We start from the raw sequence: 23,473 nt of genomic DNA, 5'->3' as shown, positions 1-23,473 counted from the left end.
ACATCACATTGAATTGAAGTCCTTACTTGCTATTAAAGCCGTCCCCATCAATTACATTAGCAATCAGATGGTCTAACGATTACTTTAAAGATTAATCTCTCACCCTTTTTAAAGAGCCCAAACAATAAAAATGGACTTTACGGAACAATGAGCCATGCATAATTGGTCTGCATGATTTACATCGTTATCATGAGGAGTCTCTGCAAAGGTTAACCATTCGACATAGCAATACCAAATCCCACCTGAGCCTTAGCCTTATCCTTAACTTATCCTTAGCCTGAATAGCAATACTCCAGAAGCTGAAAACTCGACAACTACGTAATGCTGTATAACCCAAGTGCTTTCCGTGACTGTCCTGTATCTCTCAGCTCATTCAGAAATGCATGTCCTTTAGTGGTGGGTCAAAGTGTTAAATTAGACTTTTCAACTGTAGAGGGAGCTCAGGAGCAAGAAACGCCAATTCCCCATAGTGCATAGCTTTAACAGCTGTTCAGGAAATGCTTATTGCCATGTCTGAAACTGGAGGTAGCTAGCTGACTTGATGCCTTGCTGTCCACGTTGTCACAGGAGGCAGTGTAGTGATGAAGGTCTCTGTAATCAAATCACAAATGCAACAATATACGCCCTGACGGTGCCAAAGTATACAGTAGATAGGAGCGGTTAACTGTGTTGCTATATGCCATTAGCATTTTAGCGCAATAATATAGAAGGCTACTTATTAGACTTATTATAGACTTACTTATAAGCCATTCTTCACAGCCTTCACTCTCTCTGGTTTGTCCTATGCTTACATTTAGCTTTTTTTTTAGCCATTAGCTTTAGCCTTCAGCTTTTTTGCTTTCCTTTCTTTTCTCCCTCTTTTTTATACTTTTTACCCAGTGGTTACTTTCCAGGTTTTCTACCTTTCTTGTCAAGAAATCCTGCACTAGCATCTAAACAGCTGATCAGTTTAATTTCTTGCAGAAAATTTGAATTTTCTTGCAGCTGAATTTGCACAATGGGGTATAGCTGATTTTGTTATTTAATATTTTTTGCGTGAAGATTACCTGTCGCACATTCAGACACCATTTTAATCATAATGTATTGCTTCTCATTGTCATTATGATCCAACAGAAATATGAGGAAATGGGAGTATGCATACAAATACTTCTGCTAGGGCAGGAAAAAACATTTAAAAAAATCCAAAACGCATTGCTTTTTACTGTCCCTTAAAGCTTGGCATGCTCCTCATGCCCTCTTCATCCTCTATTAGACTCAATGGAGCTCTTCTCCTCTCATGCCAAGACTTAATGCTGATTATGCTAATGCGGTTACCTCAGCCCAGCACTGCAGTATTACACCACAGTGCTTTTTGTCTGGTCTAGAAATACACATTTCTGCTCAACTCTGACCATCTCCATGCCTTTTTTCTGAAGACCTGTCTTGAAGCTAGAAGTGTAGAAGCTAAAGGCCTAAAGCTATTACAATCAAGGCTCTGTGCAGAAGAACAGACAAAGATCATTTTTTATGTTTGAAGTTAAATCAGTATGGGGCTGATTTAACTTCAAACATAAACATCTAAAGTATCCAGAATGATGCTGTCTAGATGACTCCTGAAGAGTCATCTGAAAACAAAAAAAAGAAAAGAAAATTAATATCCAGAATGTCTTGTGCTTCAAAAGTGATGAAGAAATCTTGAGGCATTGGGGTTAAACTTAGTGTTTAGTTTATAATACTTGCTTTGATAATAATCTGGTCATATGATACAAGAAGATAAAATATACAACAGAAAAATAGAAGGAGAGGTACAAAAATACACACATATACATATATATATATATATATGCATGCTGAAACTGCTGAGAAAGAGAGAGATAGAGAGATAGATAGATTAGAGAGAGTAAGAGTAAGAAAGAGCGAGAGTGAGAGATCTATGATGAGGGATTGCAGCCAAAAAAAAATGCCAGTAGACAAATTAGCATTGGACACACCAGGAGAAAGCCTTCCCTGGGCAGCAGCTACAGTTACTCAACAAAAGCAGGATGAACTGTTAAGTAAACAATAAATGAGTTTAATAATAATTAAGAATAATTTTGTCCAAACATATACATTATGTATTTGTACATCATACTAACAGCAAATATGAACTACATGACCATTAGTCTCAATAAATGTAAATAAAAACAGTATTTTATTAATCAATAAATAAACTAGTTAGTCAAACCACGTCATAACAATAAGCCTTATGGAGCAAGATCCAGGTGCTAGATCGAGTTACTGCTCGGTCACACTGATGTGTTTTTGTTGGAACACAGTTTTGAGAATCACCTAATCACGGTGTCACGTGTCAGTCTAGAATTCCGCCAGAATTCTAACTCCCAACAAATATAAAATGATTATAAATCTAGCAAAAAGTAAGATTTTAGTGTCATTTTATTAGTCGCATAGGTGGTTACGCAACAAGCACTCAGCTGATTACTTGGGCTCAGCGCTAGTATTAAATATGTGACACCAGTCCAATTAAGAACACCACAAAGTCACTGCCACTCTGCTTCAGTACCTTGGAGAGCATTCGTTCATTCAGTGGCAAGGAGAAACAAACTTTGCTTATAACAGGTTTATCAGTGGAGGAATGGGGTGAGTCAGAGTTCCTGAAATGCTCCTGAAATGATTCTACAACATCCCAAAGGGGCTCTATTGATTCAGATCAGGTGACTGGGAAGCTCAAAGCAGAACAATGAACTCATTTTCATGAAACCAGTTTGAGGCTACATGTGCTTTATGAGTGTGCAGCCATTTGAAGATGACTGTTAAGGAATCTGTGGAATTCAATCAATGGTTGATTGGTATTAATGAGCTCAAATTTGGCCTAAAGGCTACATTTTCCAATCCTGAACTGTCCAGTTTTGGTAAGTCTGTGCACACTGCAGCCTCAGCTTTCTGTTCTTGACTGACAGAAGCTTGGTCTCCTTGGTCTTATACCATAATCTGCCTTAATGTTTGACATGTTGTGCATGCTGAGATGCTTTTCTGCTCACCACAGTTGAGCCCTTCTGTAGCCTTTCTCCAAGCTCGAACCAGTCTGGTCAATCCATGTTGACCTCTCCCATCAACAAGGCTTTTTTGTCTGCAGAACTGGTATAAACTGGATGTTTCTTCTTTAAAACACCATTCTGAAATTAAAACTCTATAGTATCCTGTGCTGAAAGTCCCAGGAGATCAGAAATGCTTGTCATCATGAGGTCACATTCTTCTCCATTCTTATGGCTGATGTGACCATTAGTCCTAATAGTTTGCAAGATTTTATTTTTTGTATTGCTGCCAAACGATTGGCTGACTGCATAGCGGCTTGAGTACATTGGTGTGAGCATGGCAAATAGTGTGGTACTTTCTCTTTTCTTGAACTCACTGTTCATGTCATTTCATTAGGGGATTTAGTCCACATTTAGACAGAAATGCTCAATTGAATGTGTTTTTTAAATGCCCTGCTGTCCTGCCCTAAAGCACATGATATGCTTTCGCTCAGGAGCCATAAACCACTAACTGTGGCTTGCTATTTCATGCAAGTTAAAATGAAAAAAAAAAAAAAAAAAAAAAAAAAGCAAATAAATAAAGACAGAAATAAAAGAGGTCAGCAGTCCTCCCCTCAGTGGCACAATAACACAATGTTATTGGAAATCATTCTGTGTGGAACTTTGTATGAAACATTAAATCATCAGACTGGCCTTGAGGACGCTGCTGTTGAGGTACTGCAGTGGTGGAACGTCAGTGTTCTTTTCTTAGTAAAGCTTGCACGCACACACACACACACACACACACACACACACACACACACACACACACACACACACACACACACACACACACTCCACAGAGAGCACGACCAAGTGCCTCACTTAATCGCAAGGACAGAAGCTTCCCCTTCAGCATGAGGGAGCTGCATACTGAGCGTGAACACAGTGAACTCTTGGGAATCTGGTTTTCCATTAAACAAAGCAGTCAGCCACCGAGCCAACAGCCAGCAGCTGCCCTGGGCTGGACAAGGGGAAGACTAAAAGAAGCACGGCCTAGCTCTTTTTTAATTTATTTTATTTTCCTATTTATGTCTACCCCTCTTATATTTTAGATTTTTTATTATGATTTTTTCCCCCATAATTGCTCTTTGGGTGAAAATGGGACCTTGAGATCTCAATTTCACAAAATCCCATGTACCACATGCAATGTGAATGACAACGTCTCACTGAATTCTTGAATCTGAAAAATATGACATGATGACAATAATGAGCTTCAACTTAATATTACCAATATAATTGGTTCTAACAATTTGCTTTGGTCAGAACTGAAATAGTAATTTACAGTCGTTTTAAAATGACTATTACTCCCCGATTTCAAAAGCAACTCTGGTAAAGCAGGTGTCTACAAACGTTTATAAATTTACTGTAAGACAGTAAAATACGACTGCTCATTCTCAAATATGCCGGCCATATATGACTGCTCATTTTAAATAGGACGGCTTAATATGACCGCTTATTCTCAAAAACCACGATCCAACGTCTTTACTGAACATTTGGACTTTGGATTGGATTTTGTACTGACCAGGGACCAGCCAATTCAAATCCCACCTGGGATTCCAAGGGTTAATGCTGGTTGATTTTATAGTCCAAGAAACATATAGCTGGGGTTCCAGCATGCTGGAAGAACTACAGAGCCAGAGCTCAAGGTTCCTCACAGACAGCCATTGACAATTGTCAAAGAGCTCAGAGCAAAAAGAAAAGTACTGTACTCACCGTGTATTCTGTGGTTCACAGGCAGGTACAACAAGATGGGGGAGAGAGAGAGAGAGAGTTATTAAATAAATAAATAAATAAATAAATACACATGTAAAAGCCACATCAGCTGAGGTACACCAAATACAGAGACCTGCGGTCAGTGTTTGGACCTGCAAACATCTGTGTCTACTTAAAGACAGCACACTTTAGTTGTGTTCCAATTCAGGAGCTGCATCGAAGGATGACCACATTAGAAACCTCAGTGGATATAAAAGGATAAAGGATAAAGGATAAATATTTGATTCCTATTATATGGGAGTCATTTTCCCATGTCCATATCAAACAAGCCATTCAGAAATACCATGGGGTTACGGCAGATTTTCACCCACTGGATACTTTATTGCCATGGAAAAGGACGACGCCTTTCTCAGGTGCATACACGAGTAGCACAGCCTAGTCCTACCGCTGTGGCATGATCAGTGTTCGAATACAGCCTCCAAATGATGCAGCCTCTGAATTGGGACCATCTGTGTTACAACTCCAGACAATACGACACAGAATGTATCACTCATATGTGCAGATTCATAAAACCACTTCCAGATTTACTGTGGCATGAAGAGCTAATAACATCACTGCAGCACATTCACTGCCGTGCCATTTGGGTGTAGTGTGGCACAGCCCCTCTTTTCCCTCATCGGTACGTTCCATTAGCAATTCATAACAAACCCCCACCCACAAGAAATACTGGTCCCACAGTTTCCTACATTTCCTGGAAAGGACTGAAAGTGGGTTTAATGACATGCCAAAGATGAAACTGACAAACAACAAAAGTGTTGGTGGAATTTGTGGGCAGAGTTGACTGTGTGTGCAGCAGTGAGATTAACGCTGGGTTTTATGATTCTGACCCAGTGTTTGAGCATATCATTTGTGAGCATGTTGGTCGGTCTAACTGTTCCTGCTGTGTGTGCAAATGAGGGTCAGAATGGGTGGATTACCAGTGACTGTGTAGGGATAATAGTTCCACGCCTTCTCCGTCACATAGAAGATCTTGGGAACCACCGCTCGTGCCCAGCTGGGCAGTTTGCTGAAAAAAAAAGAAAAAAAGAGGAAATTATTAGAACCGGGATGCACAGATATGGAATTTCTGACCTGATAACAGGAAAGGACATTTAAAGAGTTTTTTTTGCTTTATTTTAAATTTGGATGTATTTCTGTAGCTGTATTAGCAACTGAAGTTGCTTAATTGTTCCTGTACAGACTGACCTCTGTTCTGACTGGCTGCCCAGTGTTGTAACTTATTCAAAACACAGTCCAGGCAAATAAGTGGGTATATTTAAATCCACTGATTTTTGTAACATCACAAGAACAGGGATACACCAATCAGCCACAACATTAGCACCACTGACAGGTGAAGTGAAAAACACAAGACATTTACAGTGGTATCTGTCAAGAGGTGGCTATATTAGGCAGCAAGTGAACGGTCCATTCTTAATGGTGATGTGTAAAAGCAGGAAAAATGGACAAGCATAAGAATTTGATCCAAATTGTGCTGGCTAGTCATCTGGGTCAGAGCATCTCCAAAACACCAGGTCTTGCTAGGTGTTTCTGGTATATAGTGGTCAGTACCTACCAAAAGTGGTCCAAGAAAGGACAACCTGTAAACCGGTGACAGGTTCATGGGCACGGAACACCTCCAGAAGTCCCCACCTCATAACTTGCATGACTCAAAGGATCTGACATACTGGTGCAGAATACCACAGGATGGCTTTAGAGGTCTTGAGAAGCCCATGCCTCGAATGGTCAGATTTGATGTGGCGGCACAAGAGGGAACAACTCAATATTAGACAGGTGAGGCTAATGTGTATGGACTACACGGACTGGACATTTTGAACCATCAAATGACTGATGGGAGGCGTAAAAAGCAGAGAAAGTCTAAACTGCACTGGCTGTACCTCAGCAGAGCATTTGCTGCAAACTTGCATTCAGCAGCATCAGATCATGGCTATTAGTGTAAACATGGTGTGTAATTTTTATTTCCCAATTTCTGGTGAACAATATAATGGCTGCTGATATATTGCTTACCTGTAAATGAGAAGGGATAAAAGAGGACCATGCTATCAGCTCCATCTGCTGTTCTACAAGCTGCAAGAACAGTAATAAGGCCAGCTAATAGCATCCGTGAGAGGTTGCTAACGGCTGCTCTGAGAGAAATGGCTCATTTACACTGATTCAGGACCAGACTGCCCATCCATCAGCTCAAGATTTGTGTTTTTTTTGCTGCAATCCTGAGTAGAGTCTTCTATCTGTATCTTGGAAGCTAAATTGCTGCCCAGTCTACACAGAGATTACACTTTAGTAATCTTAGTGAACCCAATTCAGTTCATTTATGATGGTTTACATTAATGTGTGCATATGGGTACACATGCCAAACAGACCTTTTTTGACTACACCCTCAGCCGAAAAGGGTTAATATCACATTAAATCAAATGCAATTTATTTGTATAGCGCTTTTTATAACTGGCGTCGTCCAAAAGCAGCTTCACAGAATCACTAATGAATAACAGGACAAGAAATCAACAACATAAGAAGACTTTAAACCCAAGACCCAGCCAAGAAGCAGCCAAAGGAGACAGTGGCAAGGGAAAACTCCCTTAGAGCTGGAGGAAGAAACCTTGGGAGGAAGCAAGACTCACAAGGAGGGGACCCATCCTCCTCTGATCAGAACTATTTATAAATTATTGATCACCAAAACACAGCATAAGACTGTTCTGCTGCTCAGGCGTGCAACATAATCTTAATATCATAATGTGATTATCCTAATGATCATGGTATAGTATACCTTAATATAATCACTGTAGTGATGGTAAGATTAATGAAAGTAATGATAGTTAATGTTGGAAATTGTAGTAGTGGCAGATTAGTGGCTTTTTTGCACTAACAATGGCAAAGCTACTTTTTAAATATTCCTCTAACCTACAAGCAAACTGACTACTCAGGCTAATCTCCCCTACATGTAAGAGAGTTAATCCCAGCAGAGCCTGGCTGACAGGAGTTTAGAGGGGGTTGGGGTGGGGCTCTTTTGTGAAATAGAGTGATGAAGGATTCAGATGTATATATATTATTATATATTATATTCAGATGAATTCAGCGACTGTAAATGGTGTCAGTTCCACTCCCCCGCTGCGTTACCAAATACAGCTGATGCAGAGGGATCGATCTGGGCTTAGAGCCAGCCGCGAATGTCTGGCCAGCAGGAGTAAGAGAACATTTATGCTGGCTTCTCATATTCAGACAGGGTATGCTTTTTGCACACCTGCGATGGTGCACTGGATGGGCATGCGTAACGCGTAGCCTATAAAGATGCAAATCAGTCGTAAAAGTGGACGTAAATAAACCTGCACTACTGCCAGCATAATTTCGTGTGGGGGGGGGTCTGAACTGCATCAGGTACATTACTTGCTATGATTAGCAGATATGACATGGACATGAGTTATGGGATTATATTACTGCTGTGCTTGGTTTCATCTTCTAACCTGCAGTATACTGTGGATACAGTCATATTAAAACCTTGCTATTTTTCAAGACCTCATTTGAGAACATTCATTTCCATTTCCATTGTTTGAACATTTAATGAAAAACTGGAGCTAAAATGAAATGGTCCAATACGTCTGGACTAGAAATAAAAATCGGCATATTTTAATAGTCTTCATTTTTGAGGTGAGTGATTGTACACTGTATGTCCAAATGTTTGTGGACACCCCATCTAATGAATGCATTCAGCAACTTTAGGGTGCACCTATTGATGACCCAGATGTTCAATAGAATAGGACTCTATTAGGAACACAATCTTGAACCTATTGGCACCGTGACAAATACCGGGCGTGGACCAGAGGGGCATAAAACCCCCAGCACTGAGCTGTGGAGCAGTGGAACGATGTTTCCCTGCTGAATGCAATCAAACTCTGACAGCAATGCTCCAAACGCTTTCCAAATGTATTTTCCAGCCTAATGATATCCTCTTTTACTTGCAAACCTCTACGGACCACATAGAGAGTTCCTGTGACGAGCTACCAGTGCAAATTCGACACTTGGAATCAACTCCAGACAATTAAATGCAACATAATTCTCTGTTAAACCCCCTGAATTACAGCTGAAGTCTGTGCTTCAACCACAGCTTGATTGGACTAACTGCAACAAATTTGAAATAAAGCATTCATCCACAATTATTAGAAAGGCAATCTTATTTCAAATAAACGGATATGGGAACTGTGGGCCAAAGCCAATATAAATGTTGTATATGGTATCTTACAAAAACTTAAAAAAAAAAAAAAAAAAAAAAAGATAAAAGCTGTTAGTTGGCGTAACAGAATTAGGGACTGTTTATGTTCTCCTCCAAGTGTGTTGCACTGTTCATTGACTTTACATTAGCAGTAGTTGAAAAACGAGCTGGTGATTTAGGAGTCTCTGGGCGAGTTTGCGCTAGTCTTCATTTTCCCAGAGCTGGTGATCTACATAGTAGGTGAAAAAGAATAAAATTAATAAGGGGAGGGGGGGGTATAAGGCCTAGTGTACGTTTTATATAGAAGTCACTTACACTGAATTAACAAATGTCATTCTGCACAGCCAGAAAAGGGCATTCCATTCAGCATCAGTGGATTTTTGCTTGTTGGTGTGCTGCACACATACACACTCACACACACATATTCACACACACATCATGCAGGTGGCCGGTGGGCATAAACACAGGTACAGCTCCTCAGAGCCAAAACAAAATTAAACATGTCTTATACAAGCCCGACCTTACCCGCCTCTCCTCCCACGCACTTCTCCAGGCTGCAGCCACCCTCCCTTTCGTCAGTCTTTTCATCTCACAGCCTTTCTTTTGTTTTCGCCCAAGTTCCCTCTCTCGCAATTTGCATACGTTCCTCTGTTCTTCCCAATCTGCATGCCTTTCATCCCCCCACCGCCAATCCTCTTATCCAGTTAGCCCAATATCAGTCTGAGAGAAATGAGCGATGATCTTTCTGAACACCATGCCTGACTCAGTTGTGGTCTACTAACACTTAAAGCAGGATTAAGAATGACTGATTCTCTGGTGATGGGGCAGGAATAAAGGCACTGGAAGAAAACTGCCAGTGAGCGTCTCTTCAGACTTGTGCTGGAGAATTTCTTCAAATGTCAAAGAGCTAATTGACTGTTTCATGTCCCACCCACAAATGGATTCCTCGGTTGCAACTGCTACATGGTAGGTTTACTGGTAGAGGTTTAGACATTGATTCAAAGGATTTAACAAAAATACTGTCTTCCGTTTTCATACCCATAAAAGTAATTGAACAAACAAAACAATTTTATTAATAAACTTAAAAATACTTTACGATTATACAAACAATTTGCAAATGATTGTAAGTATGTACTTACAATGACAGCCTGAAGTCTGGAACGCATGGAAAAAATGATCAAATGCTGATGATCAATAAATTTGCTCTTTTTAGATGTTCCGCCAGGCCTTTACTGCAGCTTTACCTTAATTGCTGCTTGCTTGTGAGCAAGTCTTTCTGCCTTTAGTTTTGCCTTCAGTAAATTAAAAGCATGCTCAATTGTGTTGAGGCCAAGCAACCGACTCAACCATTCCATTCTATTCCATTCCATCTTGGGTTGGTTTTGAGTTATTTCCCAGTACAGATGAAGAACTCCATCCTAGCAGGTTTGCAGCATTTGGCCGAATATGAGCAGAAGTCATCCTGCTACTATCAGCAGCCGAATAACTAAACACCAGTGATCCAGTTCCACTGGCATTCGTACATGCCCATGCAAAAACACTACCTCCACCATGTTTGACAGTGATTATGTATGCTTCAGATCATGAATCCTTCCTTTCCTTTTCCATTCTAGTGTTACCAGTGGTTTGCATCTTGAAGCAAACCATCTGTATGTAAATTAATAAAGCCTTTGAAATAATACACCTACCCTCTTGAGAGCGTTTTGAGCGGTTGACGTTGAAGTGGGGTTTTCTTCACCATGGAAAGAATTTGGTGTTCATCTACTTAGTTGTCTGTGGTTATCCCAGTTTTGTTTTTGCAGAGCTTGCAAGTGCATTCCTTCTTTAAAAGAAAAATGTTGATTTGGCCTCTCCTAACGTTTCTGCTATCTCTCTGTTAGGTTTGATTTTGTTCTCCCTTTTTCTCCCCCAATGATTGCTGGATTCGACTGCCTATTAAGTGAACGGCTACCAAATGCAAATTCAACACTTGCAATCAGCGGCATAACCTTTTATCTCTATAATTTGTCGTTAAATAATGAGGGAACAGGCTGTTAACACCTGGCCATGAAACTGCTGATCAGTTAATTGTTCAATTACTTGTGTAAGTAGAGGGATTATATAAAGGGACTAATTCTAGTGCTAAAAACAGTATTTTTGTTACACCGAATTAAATCTGAAAAGCTTCATTTCAGTCACATCTTGATTTCCCCATTTACCTTTATACTCCATTGTGGTGGAGTATAGAGGTAGAATTCCAGCCATACCTTCAACAAGATATTATGAAATGATGTATATATACGACTAAGCAATTTGTAACGTTTGCACAAACATATTCGTACGTAGGCTGATTTACAAGGAGTTCCCATCCACTGATGGTGCTGTTTTGCCAAATCACATAACCCAGCCTGTCTCTCAATTGGGAAAACAGCGGCACCTCAGCATTCTGCTTCTCTCCATTGGAACCTATGAAAGGAACTTAAAAAAAAAATATGAACGAATGAATGCAAACTCCTTCAGAAACAGCAAGAATGTCACATTCTACTATGGTTATGTTAAGGGTTAGGGGTTAGGGTAAGGGTTGGGTGAAATATAGGTTATGTTTAGGGTAATATTAGGATTAAATTTAGTCTACATTTAGGTTAGAATTATGTTTAGATGCAAGTTCAGGTTATAACATTTCACTGGTTCCTTTTTTTTTTAACATTAACTCTGTTCAAATTGCTGTGTTTTATTTATGCATATGGACATGGTAATGGTCAAACTGGTCAAACTACATTTAGAGTGCAGTGGACAGCAGCCTGGCCGCATCACAACAGACCCAATGTTTAGGTCTGTGACCAAGCTCACTTCACTTAAACAGGGAGTCCATGATCACAACTGAGCTGGGGGAGAGCTCCCGTACTGAGCGTGGGCTGAAAACTCCAGCAGGACACACCAACCCCCACTGAGCTTGGCTAGCTTTAGAGATTGAGTCTTTTCAATGGCTGAAACAGTTGCAGTTCTGGAGGGAGGCTGAGGGATAAAAGGCTGTCCTTTCAAGCTCAGCTGTCCATCACATCACACTAGTTCACTTTGTCAGCTCTTTGTTTTAGTCTTTGATGTTTTGCTTTTTTTTTTTTTTTTTTTTTTTTTGGTATAGCTGCCTGAACAGTTTCTTTCTCTGAGCAACCTGCCGCCGGCTTGGTCACACTGTGCTGTAGGTAACTTCAGAAACCCTGCTTGCTAGGTTCCTGCTTTTATATATAAACAAATTATAAAAAAATCCCTCATTACCAAACTGTGCTGCTGTTATAATGGAGTGAACAATATTGATGATACGGTACAAAGTTTTAAGTCTATTTCAGTAAAGGTGGATGTCGACTGCACCTTTTAAATGTATTTTCATAAATAAAAAAATATATATATAATTAAATAAATAAATAAAAAGCATGACTACTTTCCAACCTATCTTTAATACATTAGAAATATATATTGAAAATATATTTACATTTTTGATACACACATTTAAATAAACTCTCTTCTGACTGGCTGTTCTGGATTGCAAAGTCCACACTGTGCAAAGTGTGTGGTGCAGCCAGTGGCACAGGGAACATTTTACTGGCAGAGGAAAGAATGGGTGGAATTAAACACCAGCAACCAGAAACGTCTCAATGTCTGTAACCTTCCTAAACACACATCAAAATCCAAAGCAGATTTTGGCATAGTCTCAAGATTTTGCAATAGTCCACCAATTTAAACATCCAAAAAAAAAACAAAAACAAAAAAAAAAGCTAGAACTAGAATAAAATCCCCCAAACAAGAACTGAACTGAAACTATAAATACTGTGCATATGAACGTAAAGCAATCTTGCTCAAAATATTTTCTCTCAAATTCTGCCCATTTTAATCGTTTAGCTGTGGACAGTAAGACACTTTTACCAGGGGTGCCCACATTTTGGCAAAGGCAGTATGAATGTAATCAAAATGCTGTTTTCCATTAAGTAGGTCCTTTAAAGCTCTATTTGAATGGGATTCGTTTTACATGGGGTAGTGCAAAATTGTAATTGTACTAAAGGACTGTACAAATCAGCCATAAGATAAAAAGTCTCTGTATTCATGACTGAAAAGTGATCTACTCGATTTACACACTGCCACCACCTCCAAAAAACATGATAACTTATTACATACAGCAATAATTACATTTTAGCAGCTAGAAAATTAGCAGCTACATGTCCAACATGTATGTAGGCTATAGGCTACGCTACACAATGACTCGCAGCCTAAAGATACAATAAGCGTCACACCTCTAAGGAGTCCTGGAGCAGTCTGAGGAGTTGTACGGAGGTTCACCGCGAGTCCGTTCAAAATTCCTTGATCGCCTCCATACTTCAGAAAACTCCTTTTCCACAGGAAAAATTATATAATATTAATATAACCGGAGGTTATTTTTACAGCTCCTTTGCGGAAGGTAAAAGGCATCAGGAGCACGCAGTCCATAAAAATGACTGACATGGTGCTTTTGGATGGGAAATCGTTGAGAAACTCGCACATCATTACATCCTCCCCATGTACAACCAATCCTGTCCAAACACGGCTTAAGTCTATAAATACAAACCTCATATTACCATTAAAAGGTATTAAATGATGTCAGGGAGCCCTCCTAACACACTACAGATTAAATGCTGCATTCTGAAACAATGGGGTTTTGTCTCCAGTGGAAAACTCATGAGATGAAGGGGATCTTACTTTGAGCGATGGCAAACCACTGCATGTTACAGAGTGAAAGGCACCCCTGTCCCTGCCTTCATATCAGCCTGAGGTTGGCACAGGGGTGAAAGTGAGGGCACTCTCATGGCTGTAGCTTTCTTTACGGCCCTTAACGACCTCACTGCCCTCCATGAAATCAATCGTGCTGAAAAGCTCAGCACGGAGATCTGTGATAGATGGCAATGCCAGTGTATCATAACGACCTCGTCTCTCGGGGCTGCTGAGATGAGTGTGCTTTCGAAGGGCATAGACACACTCTTTAGGACCAGATTCAAATAACTTGGTTATAACGTGGTACTTCATAAAACATAACTTGTGAACCCTCTCAAAGTATCAGAGTGGGTTCACAAGTTTAGTGCAGGCCTGTGGAGGTATAGAGGATTCTGATCAGTTGCACGGTGTATTGTACAATAAAGTACAGTGGCCAAACAGTGAGAATGACCAACATTGCAGAAATCACACTGAAGGCTTGTAGGGACGTCTCTAACCAAAACACACTCCGTACAATTGTGGGGAGCACAATGCCTCGCAGAATGCACACTGAACATTGAGGCAGATGGGCTAGAACAGCAAAAGACCACAATGGGTTCCATCTTCCATGTCAGTCAAGCACAGAAGGCTGAGGCTGCAGTGGAAACAGGCTCACCAAAACCGGAGGTGCCGTAATGGTGTGGGGAAATTCTTCTTGACACACTTTGAGACCATTAATATCAAAATCTCCCATGAATACCAGTCTTTTTTTTTACCATGTGACACAGCAAAATTTGTCTCTGACTGCTTTCATGACCATGATAAAGTTTGGCATGTGGAAGAACAGGAGATTCAAAGCATTTAAGGGGACTGAAGTCAAATCTACAGGAACTGTGTGATGCAATCATCTCAACATGGACCAGAACAGTAATTGAAGCTGTTCTGGGAGCAAAGGGAGGCCCTTCCGTACAATGCTCCTAATAAAGTGCTGTGTGAGTGTACGTCACTGTCTGAACAAAATCTTGCATCTGCATATTGACCAAAAAAAAAAGAAAAAAGAAATCTCCAGTCCTGGTCAGTTTCTACCATTTCTATTCAACTACCTTTGAATTGTCTGATTATAAAATGCCTAAATGGCTGAAAATGCAGGACAGAGTGTTGATCGGGTTTTGCAAGGCATACAAGACTTTGCACAGAGCTGTTCCTCAGTACCGTCTACATCATTTTCTTTAGATGAAAGATATTTACAGATATTCTACAAAGGAACGTCAACATTTCACAGTTACGAAATGGTTCAATTAAGCTGGGCATTTAATTGGACAAAAGCCAACTTTAAAAAATGTTTTTTTTATGTTGAGCTTTTCTGATGTTATTTACCATTCCTAATATGAGTGCAACGACCAATGGAAGTCAGGATTTGGTTCACAGAGGGGTTTGGACCTCACATATCAATATGAATACGAAGGGGGGGGACCAATATTTACCTATGTTTACTTTTATTTAATTAGAACGGACAGTTATGCTCCCCCCTCAGGTAGTTAAAACAGCCTGTTCCCCACCCACACCCACAATCGCCGACACGTCGCCCTCGCCTAATCCGCCAGGATTTCAAAAGTCGAAATGAGATGTTAAGTCAGAATATTGCAGCAGGACAAGACACGAGAGACAGAAAGGAGAAGGAGGAGGGCGGGGAGTTCCTGCACCTCTTACAGCCTAAGGTTTCTGGGGGACACACGCATACTTATAAAAGTAAAAGTAATGTATTTACCCTAGTAGTGCTAGGCGTCTATTCTCCCTGCGCACTGAGCGCACCCAACCGTGACAGCTGTTCTGTGACGGTTCGGTACAAATACACATACTGCTGCACCTCTAATTTCTAGTGTTTTAGGATATTTCTCAAGCTTGCTATTTTACATCCCCTGTCTTTAGTTTCATTTTCTATCTTTGAGAGCAAAATTAAAATAAGAAGCAGAAGACCACGCCAGGTTCCACTTCTGTCAGCCAAGAACAGAAAACTGAGACCGTAGTGGGCACAGTGTCACCAAAACTGAACAGTTGTAGCCTGGTATGATCAATCTCCATTTCTGCCGAAGCACATAGATAGCTACATGTGGCACCGCATGGATAGTAAAATTTGGCACCAAATTTATTACTTAACATTCATAACATTCAAAGATTTAACCTCATGGTCCAAATACAGTACAACAGGGGGGAAAATAAATACATGATATATTTTAAAAATACAATTAAATAAATAAATAAATAAATATTATTATTATTAACCCAGTTTTCCATTCATTTGTGCAAGTTACAGTTTGTTCTATCTAATGGCATATAGTCCCCGAGTTAGTTAATACAGCCTGTAGTGGGTTAATTAAGCAGTAAAGTAAACATGATTTCATCAGTTGAAATAAGATGTTAAATGCCAGAATATCACGGCAGGGAGAGAGACGAACGAAAGAAGGACGAGGAGGTGCGGGAAGACAAACAAGACTACAGTTACCATAGCGATACTTCTATGCAAATACAAGGGCTTATAGCTTAAGGTTTCTGGTGCACGTGCACTTGTGAAATTACCGTACTTACGCTAATAGCGTGCATCATGAATTTTCTGTGCAGCGAACTGTGCCCCCCACACACAGACACACTCTGAGTCTTCGCTATAAACCCATGCAACATTACACCACTGATTCTTAGGGTTTTGAGACATCTTCTCATACTTCCCATGTACATCTCTGGCCTTTAGTCTGATGATCTTCTTGTTTTTTTACAGATATACATAATTTCTTCTAGAAGTAAACAAGCAAGCAAGGAAGTAAATGAATAACTAACTAACTAAATACATAATGAGTCAATGAACAGATTCTAATGCAAGAATAAGTAGGAAGTCTATGACTAGTCGACTTGCGGACTTTAAGGGGACAGCCGCAGTGGCTCGTATAAATGAACAGCAGCTATACTCACTTGTTGAGATAGACCCGTTTCTCTGTGAACTGGCCAGAGCCGTGGGTGGGGTCCTCAAATGGCTCATTCTGCACCACCTCTACTCCTTCACCTCTCTCACTCTGCTCATGGCTGTGCTTGCTGATCATGTACAGCTGACCAATCCTGTACTGGAAACACAGACAAAGCACAAAGTTAGAACCACTGGCCGAACTTCAGAAGCCATCTTGTTCTTTTATAGATGGGAACATTCTACACACCGGGGAGTTTTTCAGCGCTTCACTACATCCTGCAAAAAGTGTGAGACATTGTAGCCCATTAACCCAGCAAAGCAGATTGTGAGCAGATGCCCTCTGTTCAACCAAAATCACATCAGTACGACTATCACAATGCACAGGCTTGCTAAAATATCCCCAGGAATAAGGTGTTATACTGTACAGTACATTTTCCAGGGGACATGGGAGCAGCCAAAGCTGTAAGATTAATTTATTCAATCTCCAGTTTGACCTTGCAAAGTCCTTCTTCTCCTAGATCTGCTCAGATGCAGCGAGGTTAAATGGGGTTAACCTCAAGAGCCCAACAGCATCACACACACTTTCACACTCCTAACACAAGGTCATGAAAGATGGGCCTCAGAATTATTTCCCAAGGAAAATCAGCAATAAAATTGACCACCGCCACTCCGATGCCAAAATGCAAGCAGGTCATGACTGTGGCTATATACAAGACCAGGCCTGAGGCTGCTGGTGTTTTATCTGTTTACTAGGTACAAGGCAGTCGTTCTGCAGTCCCCGGCAATTAGCACAATGTTGCTAATTGTACAGCTGTTGGCTCCACTACACGGTATTGGGACACTTGCTTATTCACAGGATTTGGGAGCACTGCTGTGAGGATGTGATCGCATTCAGCGACAATAACATGAGTGAGGTCAGTATATTGGATGTTCACCTCCCCACCTCATCCAAAACACATCCCAGAAGTATGGAATGGAGTGCAATCATTCCAGAGAACGCTGTTTCACTGCTCCACAGCTCAATGCAGGTGGGCTTTATACGCCTCTAGCCCATGACTGGCTTTACGCATGGCGCCACCAGGTTCATGTTTCTCTGCTCCAGAGAATCTGATTGTATTGATGGTACTTCTCCACAGGGAACAGACAAGCATCTGTTTTCAGCAGTGCTACTTAAAGCAGCTGAATGCATTAATCAGAAGGGATGTCCACAAACATTTGGACACAAGACACACAGGTTTCTTTTTGGGATTGTGGCAATTTGTGTGTGTGTGTAGGTATGAAGTTAAATATATATATATATATATATATATATATATATATATATATATATATATATATATATATATATATATATATAAACAAAATAAATATATGTACACTACTTGTAATGCAAGACTAATAAACAGCATGAGGGCCTTTATTTGGCACAACTGTCTAAGCGAGTGCTCGATGGTAAAGAGATCACTAGTTCGACTTCTGGCGATGCCACAGCCATTTGTCATTAGCATTACCTCTGGACCCTCCAATTTCCCCCATTATGTGATCAGTGCAAGAGTATCTTTTAGGGACGTTTGTAAGATGAGGTAACAGAATTGGCAATTACCGTCTTCCTACTCCCTTTAATTTATTTATCTGATTTTATAGTGTAGGGGAGCAAAGTTTCCAGCTATGGCTCCTACTGAGCTCCATGTGCTGTAATAGCGCCGGATTACAATGTCTGTTAGTGAACATGTCACAGCGACGCTCTGTTCACCTCCACCTTTTCAACTGCTGCTGGCTGATTTCTCAGTGGTAGCTCTTTGTTTGATTAATGAGCCACTGCCCCCATTGTTCCCAGTCAGTAAGCAAACCACACCGGGGTAAAGCGGCGCGTGTGGAAGCGGCATGGAGGTTAAAGTGCTGGTGAATAATTCATTGCGCCTCTTTCTCTGTGTGTGCTGCACAGATGTGGAGGGAAATGAGAGCAGTGCAGGGACAGGGTGGACTCCTAGAGAGCCAAATTAAAGGGAAGAGAGGGGAGCAGGATGGCCGTTTTCAAAAGACAGTCACATTTGACAAAGAAAAGCAAAAACAACAAAGCTGAGCAACAGGAAAGCAACCTTTGCTCATTATCCATACTGATACACATTGGGGTTGGGGTTGATTGGGGTCACAGAAGATTAAGAACATGGCTGGGCTAACTGGCTGGTGCACATGAGACAGTTCTGTAAGAAAAGTTCCAAAACAGCCATAACATTAAAACCCTGACAGGTCAATAATAGTGATTATCTGGTTACAGGGGCATCGGTCAAGATATACATATCTTGACCGATGAGCAGCAAGTGAGCAGTCTTGAGGTAGAGTTCTTGATGTTGATGCGTTGGAAGCAGGAAAAATGGGCAAGTACAAGAATCTGAGTGACTTGGACAAGGGCCAAATTGTGCAAAACATCCAAAACATCAGGCAGATCTTGTGGGGTGTTCCTGGTATGCGATGTTCAGGACCTACCACAAGTGCTGCAAGTAAGGACAACTAGTAAATCGACGACAGGGTCATGGAGGCCCAACCTCAACTTACAGGACCTAAAGCATCTGCTGCCAATGCCAGATACCACAGGACTCCGTCGAAGGTCTTTCTCAGAGTCCATTGTTCTGTGAACACCAGCAGCTTCTTTGTTTGATCTTTTTTAGTCAGTTTCGTAATGTTCTCACAGTGAAAAGAAGGACAGAACCATTTGTGGATTTCCCTGTATTTGAAGCGATGCAAGTGGATCGTTTTCTCTATATATATCTAATCTCCTCAGATATAATCAGAAGAACTTGTGCTTAAAGGCTTTGACTGAATAAAAGGGTGGTCTCAGACTTTCTCAGGGAAAATGCATTATTGAATTTAATCTAAAAACAGCCAACACTAGATTAAAAAGTGAGTCTGTATTCAGTAGAACGTGGAGTAGATTTTATTTGCTTTCCTTATTCTAAAGGCAGGCTCTGATGCCAGCAGGTCGTCTGGGCTCGGCACTGACTGTGTTTTAAGGCAATGGAGTTACGTAACACTGAAGACTAAGTGCTCTTGCTCGGCTTTACTCTGAGTGCTCTCCAGGGCTGCTTTGATTGTGATGGGGAGAGCAAACTGTGGCTTTGTTGATTCTGAGAAATCTCCATCTGTCACTCACCCATCTCTCTCCCTCTCTCCTAAACCAAACACAGGGAAGTCGGTCAATCTGGACAAACTTGAAGTTGTGCTCTGAGCAGGTGCTACTGTTCACTATTGGGAGAAAAACTGATCTCTTTTAATAGGAGACATTATTGACTTTAACGTAAGTTATAAAAGGTACAGTTCCTTTACAACTCCATATTGTTTGGTCTGGTTGCACAATCCAGGCTTGGCCCAGCATTTTGATTGGACAAACGGTCAAAAGTTAACACAGAAACCACTCAGAGTACCTTAACAACCACTTAACAAAAAGACTTTCACCCGAGTGACACCCACATGACAAGGGACTACCAACTGCTTGGAAGTGTGAACAATATAGGTGATGCAGAAATTCACTTTCCTAGTAGTCACAGTCACAGTCTAGTAGTCGTGTTCTCGCAATGTAAAGAGGGCAGCAGGAATTTACAAGTGATGTTAAAAGAAATGGGGTTGCAAAGATTTCCTATGACAGCAGCGACATAATCTGCTGAAATAGAACTTCAGCTTTGAGTGCCACTCAGTCCTCGAGGGAAAGAGAGCAGCAGCTCTATGATCACAAATGTAACCGCCCAAAACTGCAGGTTGTGGCAGATGTTTTATCCACTCTACAAAGCCAAATCTGTTACTGACACACTTCCCACAGTTTTTTTTTTCCTCTCAGAAAGTCAACCTACCATCTACCATGCCTTAAAAGCCTATCTGTCTAGACAAGCATTCAGAAGCAGAATCAATACAGGAACACCCTGCAGAATACCAACGTTCTCTGAAAGCCCTTGCAGTTGCGGCTCCTTGTTCTGCTTCTTCTTGAATCATCCCTCACTTTTCAGATACGGTCAGCGCCCTTAGACAAAACATTAGCCAAAAGAGCTTACGGTGCAATCATAGCAGGCAGTGCCGTCAGGCTGAAGGCAAAGACAGGATGAGGGCCGTGGTGATGCTGTCGCGGCTCAGTGTTGTGACGGAGCTTTGCTCGCCCATAATCTTCAATCAGCAGTTACAGCAAATCCCAGAAAGACAGGACACAAGAGAGAGTCTTTTAAGGACATGTTTTTTTCTGTGATATCAGTTACATCTCTGGGTATTTCCAGATTGGGTTTGCTCTTCAAGCAGACTTCTGTGTAATAAAGGCTCCATCTGTGATGACAGAGCCTTAGGTTATTTTGCAAGATGACTGATGAAAGTTTCAGTTTGTCCTCTGGCATGAAAAAGCCTGCAGCTCTGCTTGACTCTACCTTCAGCGCCTTATTTTTTTTCTCTTGGTCCCACCGGAAAAAACCTTGATATTATCCTGTGCAGCTCTACAGCACTGCAGGCAACCCTGACAAATGTACACCGATCAGCCATAACATTAAAACTGGCCTGGTCAAGTAAATAACAGATTATCTGGTTACGATGGCAGCTGTCAAGAGATGGGACATATTGGACAGCAAGTGAACAGCCAGTTTTTGAAGTTGACAGGCAAGATTAAGGATTTGAGAGATTCAGACAAGGGCCAAATTGTGATGACTAGACGACTAGACAGATCATCTCCAAAAAATGCAGGTTATGTAGGGCGTTCCTGGTGCATAATGGTTAATATTAGGTCTCAGTCACTAAGGAAGGTCTTGTGGATCCATTGTCAGAGGTCTTGTCAAGTCCATGTCTCAACGGGTCAGAGCTGTTTTGGTGGCATGGGGTGGACCTACTCAATTTAGGCTTAGTAGGGTTGGTGGTCTCCCTGCACATGCACATACACATACACACTTATATATATATACACATGCGCTGTGGTTATGGTCTCTTGCCATGCCTCAATGTACTCAAGTTAGTTTCCATTTTTGTCAGCTGCTCTGGATAAGCACATCTGCTAAAGGCCTCAATGTAAAGGCTTACTGTTAGTAGAGTGTGGCAACTGCTTGTTACTGGTGACTAGCTAGCATTTATCTATATAATCATCTTCCCCATGAAACTAAGCGAGATATATATATATAATCCTCGCAATTATTAATAACTTTTTCAAGTAATTAGTTAACTACCATCCATGGACCCAACTGACCTTATGTCAGCAGTCTAGACTGGTGAAGATGTTAAAAGGTCATGTAGATGAAGCACATCGATACCGTAAAGATAAGAAAAATGCATATCTCCTGATAGAGACAGGGACAGAGCATGCTTTGCTGTCTTTCAAAGTCATAAACCGACAACATGAACAAAATCCATTCTGAGCCTAAAGTGGGACCAATGCTACAGGGTGTAATTATACACAGTTTCTTTCTTTTGCTGTTTTTTTTTCATCGGTCTTTTGAAATGTTCTCCAAGACGAGACAATGAGCCAGAAAGCTTCAGAAACTCATTTCTTCAGCAATGTATTAGGAAATAGAGCCAAAGCACAGAAGACAAAAGGAAAAGGCTGAGCATCAGCAGCATCAGAGAGAGGAGGAGAAATGCTACCAAATGACTATGCACTGCTCACACACTCACCACAATATATGGACTATAATCAAAAAAACAACAACGGTAGATTGCCACATTCTTATTCAGCCACAGTGCAGCTAATTACAGTGTCTGAGGGCTTCTGTGACCATGGAGACGAGGAAAATAACTCAAATCTGATTGACAAGAACAATTATGTGCTATGAGCCATTTTAATACTCCCGTGGTCACATTCGCAAGGTATTCATTTCCATGCTTAGACCATCTTCAGATGTCAGTCAGTATTACAAAAATACAAAACTGAAGACAAATTCCAATTGATCAATTTCTGATTCAGAATTCAGACCAGGTTCTTCCCTTTTCCCTCATTTTCATTAAAGGAACCATCTACTAAAAAGGTTCTTCCCGGGAGGTTCTTTTAAAGAGGTTCTTTTTTTGGTAGTAGCTCTCAATCCCAGTCTTGGAGTAGCACCTCCTTCCCCCAAATCAAAAGTTTATATTGCTTTTACTTTCCAGGGAAGGCTTTCTACTATATTTTGGAGCACTGGTATAAGGATTTGATTGCATTCAGCGACAACAGTGTTTGTGAGGTCAGGATGGTGGATGAAAAGTATTGGATGGAGCACAATCATTCTAAAGAACACTGTTCTCCTGCTTTACAACTCAACACAGAGGGGCTTTATACCCCTCCAGCCCACGCTGAGCATTAGCCATGGTGCCAATGGGTTCATATTTATCTGCTTCAAAGAGTCCTATGCTATTAGCAGTAATTGTCTAAAAGATAATGGTGCAGAGGAAAGGCCAAACTATCCTCCCAGAGAGTAGAGAAAGAAGACCAGGGGTCTTCTCTCTAGAGAGAAGACCCCTGGTCATGGACAGCTGTGGCATCTCCAGGGTTTGAGCTCGCAACCCCCCAGTGATCGGACCAGTGCTTGAATTGGAAGCCCTGTACTGAAGAATTTCTACCTTCTTACTTTAAATCACAAAGCAGTGCAGATATGCAAGTTAGTCCCACCTCTGCCATTAAAGATTTAGGACTGGTTTTGAGAACATGGTACAAGCCTAAACCTGGACTAAACTGCAATGCCAACTAGCCCTTATTTTAGACCTTATGAGGTCCTATGCTGATAGATGCTGGATGTGCAGTTCTATAAACTCCTCAGTACTTTTTGTTTTTTTGAGCGGTTACCTTTGAAGCAGCTCTCAGTG

At 41.0% G+C, this 23,473-nt stretch overlaps 1 protein-coding gene across 1 annotated transcript in view; it reads right to left on the bottom strand.

Moving 5' to 3' along the window:
- pitpnc1a (phosphatidylinositol transfer protein cytoplasmic 1a) overlaps positions 1-23,473 on the bottom strand; it is an 82,351-nt gene that overhangs the window by 21,239 nt on the left and 37,639 nt on the right. Inside the window, exons 2-4 of the mRNA XM_072693131.1 lie at positions 16,690-16,838; positions 5,744-5,832; positions 4,767-4,774 (exon numbers count right to left, since the gene is read on the bottom strand). Of these exons, the coding sequence (XP_072549232.1) occupies positions 4,767-4,774; positions 5,744-5,832; positions 16,690-16,838 (246 nt within the window). The remainder of the gene's footprint in view (positions 1-4,766; positions 4,775-5,743; positions 5,833-16,689; positions 16,839-23,473) is intronic.

Source organism: Salminus brasiliensis, chromosome 12 (assembly GCF_030463535.1).
Source record: "Salminus brasiliensis chromosome 12, fSalBra1.hap2, whole genome shotgun sequence".
NCBI lineage: Eukaryota > Metazoa > Chordata > Actinopteri > Characiformes > Bryconidae > Salminus > Salminus brasiliensis.
The sequence above is the reverse complement of the archived record's forward strand: the minus strand, read 5'-3'. Positions and strand labels throughout refer to the sequence as shown.